Source organism: Myodes glareolus, chromosome 8 (assembly GCF_982192425.1).
Source record: "Myodes glareolus chromosome 8, mMyoGla1.1, whole genome shotgun sequence".
Lineage (NCBI taxonomy): Eukaryota > Metazoa > Chordata > Mammalia > Rodentia > Cricetidae > Myodes > Myodes glareolus.
The window spans coordinates 56421653-56441679 of NC_142033.1; the positions used below are offsets into that span (position 1 = coordinate 56421653).

General features: G+C 41.7%; 1 protein-coding gene and 1 non-coding gene across 2 annotated transcripts in view; both read left to right on the forward strand.

Annotated features, from left to right (window-relative positions):
* Positions 1–20027, forward strand: part of Adgra3 (adhesion G protein-coupled receptor A3) — a 99694-nt gene that overhangs the window by 38549 nt on the left and 41118 nt on the right. The window contains exons 3-10 of the mRNA XM_048415300.3: positions 2071–2142; positions 5512–5583; positions 7319–7390; positions 9272–9432; positions 11611–11824; positions 15995–16159; positions 17702–17903; positions 18655–18810. Coding sequence (XP_048271257.3) covers positions 2071–2142; positions 5512–5583; positions 7319–7390; positions 9272–9432; positions 11611–11824; positions 15995–16159; positions 17702–17903; positions 18655–18810 — 1114 coding nt within the window. The remainder of the gene's footprint in view (positions 1–2070; positions 2143–5511; positions 5584–7318; positions 7391–9271; positions 9433–11610; positions 11825–15994; positions 16160–17701; positions 17904–18654; positions 18811–20027) is intronic.
* LOC125387663 (small Cajal body-specific RNA 4) lies at positions 1342–1471 on the forward strand. The gene has a single exon (XR_007227945.1).

Here is a 20027-nt window from a genome sequence, read left to right on the forward strand (position 1 = left end):
CACGGCAGTTTTCATTAGCTAGGAGAGCAGTGATGTGGGGTGTGCCTCTCAGATGTCAGATGGGATGGGCAAAAACCCAGGACACTGCTCAACTTGGTGAGACTTATTCTCAGGCGTCTTTTCTTGAACATAAGTTGAAAAGGGATTCTGGTGATTTCTGAGCTGTAGTGGGTTTGAAAAGGTTATCAGACGACTGTGTCTGAGTCTTAGAGACGTCCTGGGCATGGGTTCAACTGTCCTTGGTAGAACCATAGTTCTTAGATATGCATGGTGCAGGTTAACTCCTTGTTGTAGGAGCGGGTATTGTCCAAGTCCAGGATCGATGGCCAGGATGGCCTTTCCCATCCCGAGTGAACTGGAAGGGACTTTGGAGTCAGGTAGCTGTCATTCTGACTTGGTGAACATTCACTTAGCTCATATCTGTTGTTTGGTCAGCAGTGTGCATGTGGCCAAGCCGTGTGTGAAGACAAGAGTCCCAGGAGATTCAGGAATGGCTCTGTAGGGGCAAGGCTGTCATCACTGAGGTGGACTTGTGGAGAAGACTTTCTGTGTGTTGCCCTCAGGCTTGCTGACAGATGACCAGCGGGCACTCATTGGACAGGGCATCTGGGTGGGCTACTTACTGGAAGCAACGTGATACTAGGAAATTATCCAAAGTACTGGCCTTCTACAGAGGTCTAGTTCACACTTGGATTATCCATCTTCAGAGGCCTGACCTTCTCATGGGTAGGGAGACATACATGGCTCTGGAACTCACTGCTTCCCTCCTATCGTCGAGTACTGGCATGGAGATGGTCGTCTGCTTGAGAAGATTAAAATGACAGGAGATACAGCTTCTTCTGTCTTTGCTCTGGGCAATGCATTGTGATTTATAATGTGTTTATTTATAACCTCAGTTTATGGAGAATTTCAGTCTAGAATCCCAGGGAAGGGGAACAAAACAAATCACACGAATTTCAGAGTACGTCTTTTAAAAATATTATTTTGGAAAAATTCGATTTAATGATATTTGTGATAAGCACAATTACCGATGTGCTTAATAACCAAAGTAAGGAAGAGATTGCAGACATAATGTGTGTGTGGTCCTGGAACACTGCCTTAGTGGCTAAAATGCTACCTTTGGAAGAGGGAGGGCTGCTGGGCGCTGGTGGCGCACGCCTTTAATCCCAGCACTCGAGAGGAAGTGGCAGAGGCCGGCAGATCTCTGTGAGTTCGAGGCCAGCCTGGTCTACAAGAGCTAGTTCCAGGACAGGCTCTAAAGCTACAGAGAAACCCGGTCTCAAAAAGCAAAACAAAACAAAAGGAAAAAAATCTGACTTCGTTCCACACATCCTGAAATTTTCTGGAGGACCAAGAAGGCTGAGTCTGATGAAGCAAGACTTTGCTGATCCACTCCTCCTAGACAAAGGGGTGGAGAAAGAACAGCCTTTCCTGGAGAAAACCGCAGGGCTGACAGTACTACCCAACATTTAAAAAAAAAAAAAAGAGGAAGAAGGAGGGAGGACGAGAGTTTGTTTGGTTCACCCCGAATATAATCCATATAAACACCTGGAAGGCGCGACAGCCCGCCTGGGCTTCCCGTCTAGGGAGGCTGAGACAGGAGATCCCCAGAGTAAGCTGACTAGCAAGACAAACCATCAGCAAGACCCTTGTTTAGATAATAAGGAGGAAGTGCTGTTGAGGCGATTCATGACATCGCGCTTGGTTTACACATGCAAGCACACATGCCCTTGCACCCCCGTGTCTGCACGCATGCCTGCAGACATTGCACACCATACGTACATGAACATGGCAAAAGGGAAGGACAAAATAGATCTGCTTAGAATTGATGGACCTCTGAGTGCTACTAGAACCCTGTACCTCTTGTGACATCTTGTTGGTGAAACAAAAGGCTTTGAGGTCAGAGGTCTCAAGTTTGCGTTCCCATTTTGTCACTCGCTGCTGGGGAGATTGTGGCTTACCCACCTTTGCTGTGGTTTTCTCCCACCTTGGTGGTTGTGTCTGTGGCAGGTAAGTGTATGCTGAAATACTTCATGAGGCGTTGACTGTTTGACTGTCTTCCTTTCGCAGGGACCTCCGGAACAACCTGATTAGCAGGATAGCCCCTGGTGCCTTTTGGGGACTGTCGTCGCTGAAGAAATTGTGAGTTTTGAATTGCTTGCTTGGGAGTCTGAACCATGCCTTTTATCGCTAGCAGTGAACTCCAGCTTGACAAAAGAGGCTCATCTGGCCAGGTCCCTGGCAGAAAAGAGAGGGTTTAAATGTTCCATCAGTATGCTTTGGGTGCCTCTCTTACACTAACAGACACATTATCATGTCAGCGCTGTAGCCGCGACTACTGTAGAGACAATCCTGGAGTTTGACTCCAGTCAAACTGTACGTCTTTGGAGTCCCAGGAATTCAGGCTTTCCATTCATGGTGTAATTGCTTGCCATTTCCTTGTGTGTTTTTACTTCGAAGCCTAAAGAGTCTGTTTGATTGCTCTGAAGGCTCACCTCCTGCTAGTTCCTCACATTGGAAGCTGACTGCACTAAAGGCACGTAGACCATCCTCCATTCTGTTCCCTGTAAAGACAGCTACTGCGCACTGGCTACGTACACACGCCCACTTCTCTGGAACAGCTCACAGCCTCTCGATGTGAGTGAGAAGGTGGACCGGAGGACTGACCTCCTAAGTGCCCTATCTGGACTTAGATGACAAAATACTGACCAAAGAGAGAAAATTAGATTTGTTAACGTGCTATACAGTGTGGGCAAAGAGTCAGGAATGAATGGCTGCCAGACAGCGACTTGTTATTACTCTGGTTCACTGAGCCTCCTCAAGAAGGAATGATACTATTTTTGGAGAAGAAGCAGGATGAAGGAAACAGACTCTTGAGTCTGTGCGTGGTTAGGTAAATGAAGAATTAATGATAAGCCCCGATAAGCCCTGTCCCGTCAGGAACTCTGGATCTGGGCCAAGTTTGTTTTAATCATCCTTCCCAGTAACTGATGCTTACAATTCATGTTTCCCCTCCGACTTCTTCCTTCTATTACCATCACATGTTCTCTGTTTCCTGTGTGTTCCACACCACTGTCTTCACAGCCGTTTGGATAGCAGAAAAATCAATGCTTGTAACACCTCCATGCCAAGATACAGGCCAGAGGAACTAGACTGAACTAAAAGGCAGTTCAGTGACATTTTCAGCAAACCTCTGGTTTCTGCTTTAGTTCCTTATCCTAAATAATGTCTCAAGTACCTCCATCCAAAAGTTTAATAATCTTGTTCAGTAGCGTTTAAGTTAATTACTGGTAATTGTGCGGGGTTTTGCCTTAGCCTGTTTGCACTGCACTGCACACTAAGTGCTCTTCTGGTGTTCCTGCCTTGGAAGGTAATTGCCATTTACAGTCTTCTTCCTGCCAGCAAATACATTCTTAATTCCAAGCAGCTGACTTGTAATTGCGCTTATGGCGTGCTACTTGCAAGCTGAAGGAGTCCTACGTGGAGGCTTAGTGGGATGGAAAGATAGCCCTGTAGTTCGTAGTTAATGGTTGCTAGTTTCTTTTATAGACCCAGACTCTCTTTCTTGCAAAGCTTCAGGTCATTCATTTCAGTGGCCACACAAAGTGTTTGTCTGTGTCCATGCTTTGGTCTGTAGTTATAGATAATTGGAGTCAGGAAGATTAAGTAGCTTCTGAAAGAGAAACTACCAGGAGTAGTGGAAACTCGAACCCTTTCACGCGTTCTTCTTGGCTTTATCAACGAATTTAAGCTGATTCTCAATCCAAATGAAAACTCATTATCAATACCTAAATTCCATTTAAGTAGGTGAAGCTATAATGAAATTGTTTCCCAAAGAGTCAATGGTAATTACATCACTTAAAGCTCAGAAGAAGGGAGCTAGGATAACGAATAGGACCGGAACACGCTTGTTCCAGCAACAGCCCACAAGATGATACCTCATTTTCTTAAACTGTAAAACCTAGAAATAAAAGGAAAATCTACTTTTAAAAAAATCCCACATGATTAAATGCTTGGCTTTAAGATGGTAAGGAGCTTGAGCTATCCAAGCCAAGAGCAGGCTTTGTGTGGCTTAAGGTTACTTTAGCCATAAAAGAGGAAAGCCAGAACTAAAACGTCTTGTTCTGCTGGATAACTCAGGGTGGCCTTGAAATCCACAGGGGCAAACTCACTGAGGAGGTACCCAGGTGACGTGCTCTGGGCTTTGGATTTATAGTCAAATGCATGTGCTTTGTGTGGTGAATTTTGCAGCTTTTGTTTGGAAATGAGCCCTCTACCCTCCTCTTTTTTTTTTTATTTTTTTAGTGTAACTCAAAGTATAGCAAAGGATGTGTTCTTCTGTGTTGGAAACTCATGTGGACGTTAGAAGAAATAGAACAGTTTTTTTTGAGATTTTGATTTATAGAAGTTTCTAATTTCGCTATAATAGTCTAAGTGAATTCAGTTACTCAAAATGTAACAACTGATAAAAGGAAGGATTCATCACAGGTTTTTTTTTTTTTTTTTTCCCAGAGTTAGAAACAGAGATAGAAAGGCGTGCCAGCCATGCCAGGGAAAAGTATGAAATTGCCTTTCTACACAGCTTTCACTGGCACCCTGGGTAAATGGAAGCTCCAGTGTGTTCCTTGTTCCAGGTGTGCATTTCAGTAAGAGAGCACAGCAGCCATATTAGCTAGAGCTTCACAGGGCCAGTGAGAGGGCTCCACAGGCAAAGCCCTTGTCGGGCAAGCCTTACGTGAGTTCCCTCCACGGACACAGCCTGGAAGGAGAGAACCACCTCCCGAAAGTTGTCCGTCAACCTCCACATGACGCTGTGTCACTTGTGTGCCTTGTACTTATGCTTGCTCCCCCACATCGTCATAAATAATAGTTAATAAGTATGCATAAATAAAAAGGAGGACACTTTATAGATTTATGAGAAGAAATATTTCGAGGGCGGCAGGTGCTAGGAGTTGTTAGGCATTACGGTATGCTGGTAGAATGGCTGGGCTGTTACCCCAGTAATTTTAACAGCATCTAGATGTTGTTAAAATCATTTGGCTTGAGAGTGAATGACAGATTTGTAAGGTCAAAGCTAAGTTAGTGTTTCTCCTCATCATTCTGCTTAGAGCGTCTGAGTATCTAAAGGCTGGGGTTATAAAAGTCATATTTGCTAATGCGATTTGATGATTGGGCTACGTTCCTGAGCCCTCTCCCTTGACTGACTCTGCAGGGCATCTCAGGAGTTCTAGCACATAGTAAGATAGAGTGAATCTTGTTTTTACTACTCCAGTGTTGTCTTGAATAATTTCATAGAGTAAGTGGGTGAAATATAATTAAATAGCATCTCGTGTGTGTGTGTGTGCCAGAAGGAAGGTAAACCAGGAACTATTTTCTGGAGTGCTGTTTGTGTCACATTTGTGGGAGGATGCAGAAAAGAAGGGAGTTAATGTTCTTGACCCGAATCAGAATCTATCAGAGCTATATTAATTAAGAGAGCTAAATAAAGTCATCCCTTCCTTCTTCCCTTAGGGACCTGACAAACAACCGAATAGGCTGTCTGAACGCAGACATTTTTCGAGGGCTCACCAATCTAGTTCGGCTGTAAGTACCTTTTCTACTCTATTAAAACTTAAGGTATTTGAACCAGTAGGTACCGAGGAGTCTCTGAACATCAGTGGCATGCTAATTAAGTAGCAACTTTAGGCCTTGTAGAAGCCACAGAGACAGGAAGCTTACTACTGGGTCATGAGATGTTGTATTCTCAGAATAGAAGATGGGTTGAGAATCCCTTACCAGACATGCTTAGGACCAGAGTGTTTCCTACTTGAGGAGATCTATGCACAAGGACATACTTTGCAGGTGAGACGCAAATGTAAATGCGGAATTCTTTTCTCTTTCATAATCACCCCCTAATCAGAGCCTGGAGATAATCTTACACAATATTTTAAATGCTCAGTTGCATGAAACACAAGTTTCGTGATATAAAATTTTCCATGCTGTTGTCATGGAGCTCAAATATTTTGGGACACGTTGGATTTAAGATTTTCAGATTAAGGACTTATAATATATCATCTCACCACACCGGTCCTGCGATCTCCCTGGAGACCATTGTGTACTGATTCTGAGTGTTAGTGCTTGTGTGATAATAGGACTCTGTCCCAACCCAAGAACCCCTTGTGTGGGTGTGAGTGACTCCCCCCACCATCATTTTCTGCCCTCTCTCCATAGGTGGCACTCTCTACCACACTGAAGGATTCAGTCCATACCTTAGAGGAGAGCTTGGCCTATTCACAACCCCCACACTTCTGTCCTGTGCCCTTTCTGTGTTCTGTTCTGCCTCTCCTCCCCTTCTCAGATAATCTAAATTTATCTGTCTGTGGTACACAGAACAGATCTCATGGTTTTTGAATGATGCTACCAGGGTTTTCAGAGACCGCCATGATTCTTTTAATGTTAGAAACCCACGGAGCGTGTTCTGTCTATCCTGAAGATTTACCACCAATATTGAGTGCCCATTTTCTTTCTTTTTAACTTGATGATTACAGCAGTACAAGTTAATATCATATTGTTCTTTTTACCTGTGTGCCATATCCGTAACTTGTCAAATTTTATATAAGATGCTTTCCTAACAAACAAACAAACAAAGGTTAAAGAATCATGGGGTGCCTATTTTCTACCTCTACCTGCCTGAAGCACACTCCCCCCAAGTAAGACATGTGTTGTCTTTACTCCAGTTCTTCAGTGTGTAATCAGGCAGCGCTCAGTCCCTGGCACACTATAACACTACTGCCATTGAGTTTACTCATACAACATGCTGAAAGGTTTGACCTGAGCAGCATTTGGCTGGAAGTGGGCCAAGGGAGGGTATAGACCTCATCTGAGGTCCTAGTTGCCCTGTGCACCAAGAGTCTTCCCAGCCCCAGGGCTTATTACTCTGTCCACATCTCTTCAGTCTTGGTGTGTGGTTGGTTGCTGTTGACCATGAAGGTCACTCTTTCAACATTTGTTTCTTTTCTGAATGATCCCAAGTGAACATCGGAGCAGGCATTCTAGTGGGGAATCCATACGGAATGTTGGGTTGTTCTGAAACTGGGTAGAAGAATCTTACTTAGTATTAAGGTATTTTTAAAGCTTTTGCCTAGTACATTGTGAAGACCACTGCCCTCCAGCCTCATGAAGGTATTTACACTTCCCCTCTTCTATATAAGAACTCAAGCAACTTACATGAATTCCTTATTTTTGTTCATATCATAGGATATTCAAGACAATATCAAATAGTAAGTGATGTGTTTGCTAAGTATTTTAAAAAGTGAACCTATTTCCTCTTTTCCCCTAGAAACCTTTCAGGGAATTTGTTTACTTCACTGTCTCAAGGAACTTTTGATTATCTCGGCTCATTGCGGTCTTTGTAAGTAAGAATTCTTTGTTGTATTTAATTTATATTCAGTGTTGAGGGAAATAAAAAGCAGACAGTGGTTTTGTAGTTTAAGAGGTTTCATGAGAAATGTCTCGCAAATTTTCAAAACTTTTGCTTTTGCGGGAGCCAGCGTCTGACCTGAAGCTCATGAGGTAAATCTCAGGGATATTTCAAACCAAGAGGGTCATCACCTGATAATGTGTCCCTCCCAACTGCAGGAAAAATGAATGAACTGGTGGCAGTTGTGTCTCATGACTTCATTTTCAGATCCAGAAGTTTTTGTTGTTGACTAAATGTCTAAAGTATAGCCCGTTCATTCCTCCTGAAAGACTCATTCTGGAACGACTTTATACGTAAAGGATTAAATTCTGTCCCATAATTTCTGCTCCACATTAAATGTCCAGTTTGTTACAGATTTTCCTAGGAGTGCTTATTGAGAAGTCTCTCCACGTATGATCAAATTCACACAGTTCTCTGTAATTATATAGATTATTTTGTCTGTCGCAAATAGAGGCTGCAAAGGAATCATGTTTGAAAATTAACTCTGTTTCCAGATAATCATTATTCTATTTCAACCTATAAATTATACTGATTTTTGTAAGAATCACAGTTAAACTGTTTATCACATTGTCGTTATGTATGATTTATTGGGTTGAGTCATTTTCCAGGGAACTGTTTCTTTACCAGATGCCTCTGTTCATTGTATGTTGGCCCCTAACCCCAGTGCTGGGAATTAGACCTAGACCTTTGAACATGCAGGCAAGCGCCCTACCACCAAGCTGCACCCTTGACATTAAATAAGATGGCAAAGGATAACTTTGCTTTTGAGCCTTAGTTATAAGAATCTGGGACGTAATTCCATCAAGGAAATGCGAGACGTTGGCAGTGTTTTTACATGGCAGAATTTATGATTAGAAATACATCAAGAAATACATCTTTTGATAATATTTTCAAGTTCATTATCTCTGTGCTGCACTGTGTCCTTCCCCTCTCCCTCTGTTTTGCTAAAATTATGAGATGACCCCATATAGTAGCAAACCGTGTATTAGAAGAGTGCTCTTCTGTGCTCTTTGTTGATTTAAGGCTCACTTTCCATAGGGCTGAGTTAGTACTGGTGCTTTGTTGCTTCTATTAGATATGCCATGCTGGCAGGGATGGTCTCCACGGTTAGTTCTATTAGCCAGAGTCATCATCCTGTGCATCATAGGGGTAGTCGTTGTGTAGTGAAAGGAATGTCACATTAATGGGTTTCTGTTTGCATTCATATTGATTTGAAACTGCCGTTGGTCTTACTTTCTACGTAGAGTCCCCCAGTGCATAGTAGAAGAGTGCCATGAAGTGGTCCCCACCTAGGAGCTCACAGTCTGCTCAGATGCCCAGGATGTAACCACAGAATGGCCCTTCAGTCCTTTATGTTGCTATATCATTGCCAGTATCAGCAGTAGAATTGGCAGCATTTAGGCCAAGAACATGGCAGTGATGTGGTAAAAATTTGGGAATGCTTTAAGATTCCAAATTATTAACAAATGTTTTACAGTAAAAGATAAAGGCTTGATAGGGTGGGCTAGGACCTGGTCAGAAGAAGGGCCTCAGGGTCGGGAGACACGGTGCCTAGAACAGGGATAAGCAGGATTCCTGACGAGTATGCCATTCTGTTGACTTATTTCAACTTTGATCATCAGTAGTCCTAGGATCCTGGGAGGTACTGGAGTGCTGGACAAGAGGGCATTGGAAACGGACTGTGACCAGGTGACAGGCTGTGCCTTGTGCTTTACACAAAAGCAGTCAACTGTTCCAACACAATAAGGAACCAGTACCGAGTCCAGCTGCTGCCTGCTGCTGTTCACTGTTGTCCCAATCTGTGTGTTACAGAGAGTTTCAGACTGAGTACCTTCTGTGTGACTGTAATATACTGTGGATGCACCGCTGGGTAAAGGAGAGGAACATCACTGTGCGGGACACCAGGTGTGTTTATCCTAAGTCACTGCAGGCCCAGCCAGTCACGGGGGTGAAGCAGGAGCTGTTGACTTGCGGTAAGGGAGAAACCAAACTGAGGAGCCTTTCCTATGTTTGCTTTGCTACCGTGTTTTTCTTGACTCTGAAGTTCTGCTGACAGAATCTCAGCCCAGCAATTCATCTCAGTGTAAACCGGTGGTTCGTCAGCCAGATGAGAAAACACTTCCTCCATTGGCCTCCAGAGTAGCTGTTCTTGGTTCTGAACAGCTTGCTTCATGTGAACCCACTTCAGATAGTAGCAGGGTGCTCATGTATTCTTCAGTAGGCAAATGGAGACCTCGTGAGAGGAATCCAGGCCCAGGAGGCTCTCCTACTGCTTGTTGGGGGGAGTGGGGTTCCAGCAGAGCCTTTGCGGTTGTTGTCTGTAGTTTGTGTCCTGTTGTGATGGGGATCAAACTCAGGCACATGGTCGGCCAGTGTCATACCCTTAGTCACACAATATGACCTTTGAACTGTAGTTCAGCAGTATGTGTCTGCATCTTAGGGTAAAGTCAAAGGAACTGATCATGGTATATATAATCGTATGCTGAAGTTCATAATAACAAAGAAATAGTGAATGACTTGGCATATCCCTTCAGCGCGTAAAATGCAGTTATTGAAAAGTCATGGTTTTTGCAAGTGTCTGTAGACTGGAGAGAAATAACACAGTTATTGTGTATGAAATGATCAAATGCACAGTAGGAACTGAACGTGACACATGATGGACGGGAAATAAATCATCTCCTCTCTTCCCGCCCTTTCTCTTTATTACCAATAGTATTGTCGTTTTACAATCAAGGTGTGCTCTCTGAATGAAAATTCAGACCGAATGTGAAAGAGAAAACTCAGAGAGAACAAACTGCATATCTGCGTCCATGCTGTTCACGCACGGCTGGTGTTGAGAGCTTAGTGTTTTACTTCTGTACCTTTTTCTGTATTTTGTCGATAAAAAGATGCCGTCATATTCCTAAAGATAACTTTCTGAAAGTTAAAATAGTGTACGCTTACTTCTTTGTGTAGCGCAGAGCCTGCTGGTGCATTAATGTAGCCGTAACTGTCATGTAACTGCTTTCTCCCAGCAGCATTTTTAGCTTGTTAATAATTCCCCACTTCATTAATAACACAGTGATTCATTTCTTTGTATTTATTTTCGCATATTTTTAATTTTGATTTCCACACATTACCGCTGACAACAGAATTGTGTTAGATTAATGAACTAAGCATTTTAAGGTCTTTAATGAATCAGTAGTATTTGTATATTGTTTTTTTTTACATATATAGGTAAAATCCCTTTTTCTGACATTGGAAGGAATTGTAATCTTTTTCAATAGTGATTGAAATAAGGGACTTATTTTTTAAAATTTTTCTTTAAATGTTTTAAAATTTTTCTACTATATGCATAACTTTATAGGCAGAAGAATGCATTTTAATCCAAGGAAATATGATCTTCAAAAATGTATCTTAAAATGATAGCCAGAAGCATTTATTCTCCCACACTCCCGTCTCTAGATCTCAGCATTTTCTGATTTGGCCTCTTTCTTTGCTTCTGTGTTTGTCCGGTGATGTTAAGGACATCCCTGGAAAGGAGGGGTTCTGAATACTGGCAATGAATGTCAAATGGTTTCATTTTCAGCTTTGTTCCCATTTGTGACCTATTTGTGTTATTTTGTTTCTGTTATAACAAAATATGCAAAGTTGAATAACATCCTAAATAAGAGAGGTTCATTTACTAGTTCAGTTTTGGATTGAGGGTCAAGATCATGCTTCTGAAGTGTTTTGGCATATGATGAAGGCCTCCTGATAATGACATCGTGATGGGAGTAGATGACATCTCAAGACAGAAAGCCACACTGTTGAGAGTCAGGCTCTGGCTGCTATACTAACTCATTCTCATAAACTCATTTCAGGGGACCAGTTTCCGAGGGCAGCACCTCTAGTGCCCTAATTCCCCCCAGGAGACTCATCATCTTGTACATTGCTGTGCTGGGTACCACATTTCCAGGACATGACCCTGGGACCTTGGGACTCTGGGAGCACATTGCTATGACTTGATTCAGTAGTCACATTGGTACTAGCATTAGACTGCTGGCCCTGAGGAATGTTGGTGCTTCCGCTTCCGTTTTTGTCAATTTCCACAGAATATCTGTAGCTTCTAACGGTAGTGCGTGAATTGCTTTAGCTTTTGTTCACTCCGTTCTTTGTTTCTCTGTCTCTAGATCCTCCCCTTGAACTGCCATCTTTCTACATGACTCCATCTCATCGCCAGGTTGTATTTGAAGGAGACAGTCTTCCTTTCCAGTGCATGGCGTCATACATAGACCAGGACATGCAAGTGCTGTGGTATCAGGATGGGCGCATCGTTGAGACCGATGAGTCTCAAGGGATCTTTGTGGAGAAAAACATGATTCACAACTGCTCCTTGATTGCGAGGTACAGTGTCCCTGGGTTTGTTGCCCTTTGGGAGTTGCAGTGCTTAACTGGAAATTAATTAATCATCTCCTCATCCGGTTTTGGAAGAAAAGGCTGACTATAAAAGAGAAACACTTAAAGTCGAAATCTTTTTCTTTAAAGTTTTAAAGGAAAATGTAAACGTTTAGTGCCCAACCTAATTGCTAACCATTTCTGCTGCTAAACTTTTATTTCTCTTTGAGGAATCACCACACTTTCACTACTTCTTCCTCTGATTAATGCTATGTTTTAAGATACTTTATCTTCCCACCTACTTACTGTTAGTGTAAGAGTAGAATTCTGAGCTGTCAGCCCTGTGGCTTGTTAGTCTGAATGAATTCAATAAAATATAAAAAGAGCTTAAAGTCATGGATGCTATCACTCGGGAGTACTGGGAGTGCGCATCCTCTTCGCTCTCTCTCCTTGGCTCGCTCACTGCCTACTTGCCTGCCTAGAGTTTGGCTGGAATTTTTGTTAGAGTAAGCTGCAGTTTCCACACTGCCAAGGCAAGGATGCTGGGAGAATCTTGCTGAGAAAGTGAGGGTTCTTTGAACTGAAAACGAACTCTGGGAATTTTAGGAATGCATTTTTTTTTTTAATTTTTACAGTTTCATTTTTGAAAACCCATCCCTCTTTCCTGGAAGCATATTTTTATTTTATGTCTTCTCATGTTTAGAATAGATGCTTCTACACCCTTGCTCTCCAACTCCAGTATCTGAGTCATCTTTGGGGGGGGGCGGGGTCATCACTCCTGACTACCTTTCTTTTGAACATAGCTGTAAAAAATATTTGTACAGTAATCATGTTGGGTTAAACCCCGATTATTATAGATGTATGATGGAGAAAATATTGATAAAGCATTCAAATTGCGGCTTGCTCTGGCCCACTGAGAACTGCCATTTTTCAGCAGTCACATTTCAAATGGTTACATAAGCATTTATGCAATATCATGTTTGTGTTGCTTCTTAGCTCGCAGAATCTAAAATATTTACATGGAAAATATTCCATGACTCCGTTCTTCTAGTTGTGTTGTAGTCCACTTAGGAGAACTAAATTTTGTTTGGATGGACAGTTAGCTTGTCTAACCTTCCACTTCTGGCTCTGTGTCTCTGGTAGGTGTTGACTGGAATACATGTGTGTTTAGTGCAGGTGTCACTGGGGTTTAAACACATGACTTCACACATGCTAGGGAAATACCCATCACTGAGCTCCATCCATAGCCCTTGAGTATATTCCCTGATGTAAGACATTTGAACTTTTACTTTTACTCTGGTATTCTAATTTTTCAGGCTCCAAAAGTTGTATATTTCTAGTGTTAAAGGAGCCTTGGGCCTAAGCCATTTAATAGTGCCCAAGTTCTTTCCCACTGCCAATCCCTTCTTTCTCCATCAAATCGTCTTTAGCTTCTGACTGCTTTTGCTCATTTTTTTTATGCATCCTAGTACTTACATTTCATTAATGTGTTTAGAGCTACGGCTGCTAACTGCAGGAAGAAGCTTAATGTGGGCTCAGCCTCAGCTTCTGAACTCCTTATTAGGGGTGCTGTTAACTGTAAGAAATGATGTATTCATTGTTACACTGTCTTTACTGTGCTGATAATTACACAGGCATATACATATGTCAAAACTCATCTAATTGCACACTCTTAGGGAGTTTATTGTATAAATAAGCCGTAATTGACACAACACAACAACAAAACTTTAAACATAATAGATTCTTCTATATTCAGAGAGCTTTGGTTAATTTAAAAGTCTAAGTTGTATGGCTAAAGTGGATTTACTTTATAAACCTGTTTTCAACGCCATGCTTAAAGTATATATAAATCTCTTTTACAGCAACACAAAACATTAATTCTGAGAAAAACTACTTGGCCTAACATTTTTCTTGGTAGAAACACTTGACTGACATGACAGTGTTTCATATGAAGATGGAGCATCCTTTACCCCAGAATGTGTAGAGAAAGGAAACCCATGGTTGTTGAAGAGGGTGAGGCTGAAGCTTATTGATTCCTTATAGGCCTCTTAATGTCACCCATCCTTCATCTGTAAGACTTGATTGTTGTAGTTTTCTTACAAGATGAAGCTCAAGCTGCTGCTTTCTTCTTGAATCTCCTGTCTCCAGACCTGCTGTCGGGAAGATTCCTGGAACTTTTATTCCAGTGGATGCTTTTAGACATTGAAAGCATTGTTGAAAATTATCCACAAAACCTTCTGCATAGTATGTAAAGTTCTGTGGTTCCCAGAAAGGTACCACCTACACCAGGACGCACATTAGCCCTCTGAGGCAGTGGCATTTGTTGGACACTACAGGGTACTAGCTGCTAGTACAGTCCTGTGTCCCCATCAAAACATGTCATGTCCCTTTTGATGGTACCATGTTTTGAGATGTGGGCCATGAGGCAGTTGTGGTGGTCCAAATGAGTACTGTGTCAAAATCACAGGAGAAAGAATGTCCTTTGCCTAATTAGACTCTGAGATATAATTATTTTCATAGTGGTTGGCAGGCAGTCACACCCCCTGTGGAATCTTAGTGTTTATTTAAAGATAAGTTAAAAATTTTATTTTTTGTTTAAGTTTTAATTTTATTTTTCAAACTGTGTTTGAAGTGGCCAAACTATTAATTTATTAGAATGTAGATCCATAGGATATTTTTGTTGTTTTTATGAGCTTAGACTGGCCTTGTGATGCCCCTATCTCTGCTCCTCTATGTTAGAACTACAGAGGTTTGCCACTGTGGTTGACCATGCTCAGTTTTGACATTTGTCTTACCGGTTGGAACTACCCGACATTTTCCTTCTGAGGATTAGGTACATAGTAAAGGAGTGTCATAGTAAAGGCGTTTGAGCTGATCTCGCAACCTGGATTATGTAGAGTTTTTATCACCACAATTTCTGTGTATTTCATCCTAGTTCAGTATAGCTGCACAACATAAAATATCTTTGGATTTAATGATTATTTAATAAAGCATTTTTCTTTTTATGTCACTCATCATTAAAATATTTATTACAGCTGTTGACTTGTTTCTTAACTTAGGGAAGCTAATATTCATTTTCTTTGATGATTCAGAATGCAGCAGTGCCTCAGAGTCTTTATTAGAATGCTAGCTAGCCCTTGATGATTTAGGAGACCAGACAAATGTGTATTCACTTCCAGACATACATAATTTGATAAGTTAATTAAGATGATACATGCTTTATGTCTAATTATTTCTTTTCATTTGTGTCTACAGAACAGCACAGTATGGTGGATCATATAGAGGAGAGGAGGTTAATTGAAGGCTTTGACACTTGGTCTTTAATTAATAGGTTTATATTAGAGAATTATGATTTCATATTGAGAATGAAATTTACTGACCATTATGGAGACGTACAGCTCTAAGGAGAAGCATGGCTTCCCATAGATACTTCTTTAGGAATCATTAATTGGCCATTTACTAAGCTTTTCTGAGAGTTACATTTATTCACCATATGCGCATATATTCTTGCATGACTGCCACACTATGCATGTAGAGGTCAGAAGACTTTGCAGCAATTGATTCTCTCTTGCTGCATATGGGTTCTGGAAATTCAAACTAAAATCACCCAGCGTGGCGCAAGCTCTTTTACCTACTGATCCACCTGTTTTTCTGCGTAATCTTTTTTGACACACTATTTTCTGCTAAATACATTTATTTCTTTATTTATTTTTATGTGTGTATTTGCTTTGCCTCCATGTATATATGTTCACAATCTGCATGCAGTACCCTTGGCGAGCAGAAGAGGTCATTGGACCATCTGACACTGGGAGTTACAGTTGGTTTATGAGCTGCCGCGTGGGCTGCTGAGAACACAAAACTGTTCCTCTATAAGAAAAGCAAGTGCTCTTAACTACTGAGTGCCATCTCTCTAGCCTTGTCTCCTTGCATATTTACTTTTTAAAAACCACTTCATAATAGTCCTTTTTTCATGAATATTTTGTTTGGAATTTTGAAAAGGTGTGGCTTACAACAGTGTTTCCACCTCTGGGCTGGCGGGTCAGTGTCCCCCTCTGCTTCTGGACTGCTTTGTGTTATGAGCCATTGTGTTCTCTTCCTGCCCCTCTGTGGCTCTGCTTTTTCTGTGGGACACTAATATTTTTCTCTTTTTAACATTTTTTTTCTTTTTTTTTTCTGCAGTGCCCTAACCATTTCTAATATTCAGGCTGGATCTACTGGAAATTGGGGCTGTCATGTTCAGACCAAACGTGGAAATAATACAAGAACTGTTGATATTGTGGTGTTAGAAAGCTCTGCCCAGTACTGTCCACCAGAGAGAGTTGTGAACAACAAAGGTGATTTCAGGTCAGTGGCATGGAAAATACTGGAAAAGGCTGGTTTGCTCCAGAGCTTTGCATTCTCAAAGGCATAATTGGTCGCTCATCTTCAGTAATAAAACTTAATAAATACATGTGTGTGTATATGTTTTGTGTGTGTGTGTGAGCATTCATTAATGCCACTGAATGAGTCTTTGATGAACATTGTGCTCTATCTATGCTTATATTTAGTACTTAAAAGTATAAAGTACAACATTTGTTAATTTTGTGGCGTTCAACGTCTTTTATCAAGTAATCGTGTTTTTCCATTTATGTTGGGGTTTGTCTTTCATTCAATTCTTGAGTGTATTCCATGCTTAATTGATTAATGAATTATGTATCTTCTGATTCTCCTTAAGGTATTGCAGCATTAAAGCACTGCTGCGTTAAAGTCATTTGGTTGTTGCTTGATTTGTTTATGGAGTTTTTGATCATGGTTTCTATGTTGATAGGAGCGATCTCTCAGCAGTTCCGCTGCTACACATCAGTTATAATTTGTATTAAGTGTGCACAACTTCATTTTCGATTTGAGAAAAGAAGAGTTCAGACACAAAGCTTTCTCCCAGCTCTGACAGGCGATGCGCCAGGTTGGAGTGACTCCTGGCAGAGTAATGTTTTACTGATAAATTCTATTTAATACTGTGATGGAGGTGTCGGAAATTCACTACAAGGTCTCGTATGTGAAACCTTAGTATAGCATCTCTGTGTAGAAATAGTTAGAGCTTAAAGATAAGGGATAGGCAGATTCTGCAGGAATCCGTGGGTAAAGGACACACAGTGACTTCTCCAGGAGACTCAGAAGGCAGCCGGCATGTATGGTGCGGTGTTTCTGCTCAGGAACACCCCTCTGAGACTAGCACCAAGCCTGCTGCTGAGTGCTGGTCTTTAGTCTCTCGCTGCTTAGCACAGCCCAGACATCCTGGACTGTAGGAGGGAAGCAGAGCTGCAGCTAAGCCTGCAGTGTACCACAGCCAGTCACACTTCGTTCTGCAGATCACAGGAGTTCACCCCTCCCGTCGCCAAGCAGCCACGGATAGGGTCCGTTGTGCAAATAGCGTTTCCTCAGGGTTGTCCTGAAGGACCTGTGATGGCATCTTCTCTCTTCACATTTCCTGGCCTTACTTTTCCAAAAGGCCCAATTCTGTTTTTATTGAGCAAGAATCTTATCATAGTTGTTCTATAATTCCAAAGATATAATAACATTGATTAGACAGGAATATAATCTGATACGTGGCTGTGCTATAATTCCCTTGAACATTGCTAGTGAGAATTAGATTTTTATTTTAGAAAAATTATTTTACTGTATTACGCTGTCAAAATGCTCTCAGGTGATAAACTGAATAAATGGTTCTGTAATAACTTTAATAATAAGTATTGTGATCTTTACTCTCCCAGGCGTTTGTTTCTTTGTGATTTATCTCTGCGATCATATTCATGTCTCAGTCTTTTTTTTTTCCTCTGTACCATTACCATCCTTGTTAACCTTTGCCACTCTAGGTGTTCTTAGACGGTTTTGTTTCCACCTGTGTAGATGGCCCAGGACGCTGGCAGGCATCACAGCGTATCTTCAGTGTAGCCGGAATATTCATGGCAGTGGGATCTACCCTGGCAGCACACAGGATGAACGGAAGGCATGGCGCAGGTGTGACAGAGGGGGCTTTTGGGCAGATGATGATTATTCTCGCTGCCAGTATGCAAACGACGTCACCCGAGTTCTGTATATGTTTAATCAGGTAACTATAGGACATTCTGGTTCACCTGGGTTGCTGATGAACTACAGTATTTTTTAAATGCCAGATAGTGTTAGGTGTACATTCTTTTATATCTTTGGGACCACAAAGTGTTCTGTGGTAACCCATCTTTTCCCTACTACTGCCTGGCCAGTCCCAGACATATCTGGGTTTCTTGTTATATATTTCTACAAGACCCCTGTCAGAAGGGATCACCTAGAATTCTCGGCTGGCCTCATTTCTACTGCTTCTGTGTGGCCCTTTTAACCTCCCCTCACCAGAATGTGGTGTCTGTGTTAGGTGTTTTCTCTGCTCCTCAGTACCAGCTTACCTTTCATGCTCTCAGAGTATCAGTCAGTACATTAGCTGAAAGTCACCCCCGGCCGTGCTCTAAAACACAGAGATCAGGACTACAAACGTGATTCCTGCTTTATCCACCACTCGCAGCTGGAGAACTGCGAAAGGCTTTTCTGAACAACTGGAAGGGAGGTTTGCGTTTTATCTGGATAAGCAAAGGGTCGATAGGGCTGTGTGTGAGCCTAGTGTGTCTCTCCGTATTACTTTATTCTGAGTTTAATTTATGCCCCCTCAGTTTTTCTTTGTCTTTTTTTTTTTTTTTTGTCAAAATATCTTTCTTTTGAATTTAAAAAATCATTTGAGACATCTATTGGTTTTAATTCCTTGGAAGATTTTGCAGGACAGTTAATGATACCAATGTTAGTCCTTATGAAAAGGTCTTTGCCTTTTTTCATAGATGCCCCTCAATCTTACAAATGCCATAGCTACAGCTCGCCAGCTGCTGGCTTACACGGTGGAGGCGGCCAACTTTTCTGACAAAATGGATGTTATATTTGTGGCTGAAATGATAGAAAAGTTTGGAAGATTTACCAAAGAGGAAAAATCAAAAGAGGTATGTTCCTGAGCTCAGACTTGCAGCGTGCATTTCAGCCAGTGGTAAGCTCTGTTGCGAGAGAGCTAGTTGAGTGCTTCTTTTTAAGGTTGGTTTATGTTTTCTGTATTTGAACTCCATACACTTTCTGATTTCCAGACTTGCCCTTGAGAATCTCGTGTGCCAGTAGTGATTCGGACCTGTGTATCTGGGAGATGGAGGGGAGCTGTTAGCTCTTAAACACTGAGGAGCCATAAATAGCAGAGGAAGTGGGAATGCAGCCTCCACCATCTTGCGTGTTAGCCAGATTCTTCTTGTAGCGTCTGGAATTCCCATTGTCTACACAGCCACATGCCCCTCTTTTTGTTTTAGTCAACTGGACCTTGTTTGGAACTACCCCATTGCTTTCCCTGTGTAAAGAAATGAAGGCTGCTGAGGAACTTCTGTGTACACAGAGGAAATGCCATGGAACCTGTAGACATACACAACTTGTATGAGTCAGGTCAAGGAAAGAATGATTTTTGAGAAGGTGTGTATTTAAATAGGACACATTAAAGCTATGGTAAGTTTGCTAGCATGGCATTCCTTAGGGGAAAAAAAACCTCAGATTTCCAGAGCAGCAAATAAAATGTTATTTAATTTTTGAGCCAAAAATAAGGTTTGCTTAAGTTGTGGTTTTGAGCTCTTTAAGAACTTTTTATGTTGTTTCTCCTGAGATGCAGCCGTTTAACTAAGATGAATTTAAAGGTGGGCAGAAAGAGCTTCGGCTGAGTGTGAGCTGAAGCCTCTTGAAAATGAAGTGGCATATTAGTACACACAGTTAGGCTGGGGCTGAGGTGAACACAGGTGGTGGGAGTCCTCACGAAGGATCCAGAAGTGTGTTTTGCAGTACCTCCTTCACTTCCAGCCTTGTCCTATAACTACAGGGAACTTGCTAGCTAAACAGAGTCTGTATATTTCTTTATGGACGACACCCCAGATTCATTGCAAGGATTTTCCTTTTTTTTCTCTTAGCATTTTCTAATCTTGGATGCTGCTAGTAACTTGTGACTTCATCCCCCGTAGATTTGGTGTTTACTTGGTAGGGTATAGTTAGTGAAGGAGGGGAAAATGGTATATGTATATAAATGGAACTCGGGTAACGGGCAGGATGGCTGGAGACTGAGGCTGTTTCAGCGTGGTTGTCTGAACCCATGGACCCTGGTTTTCAAACAAACTGTCCCGTGCTTTTGGCAAGG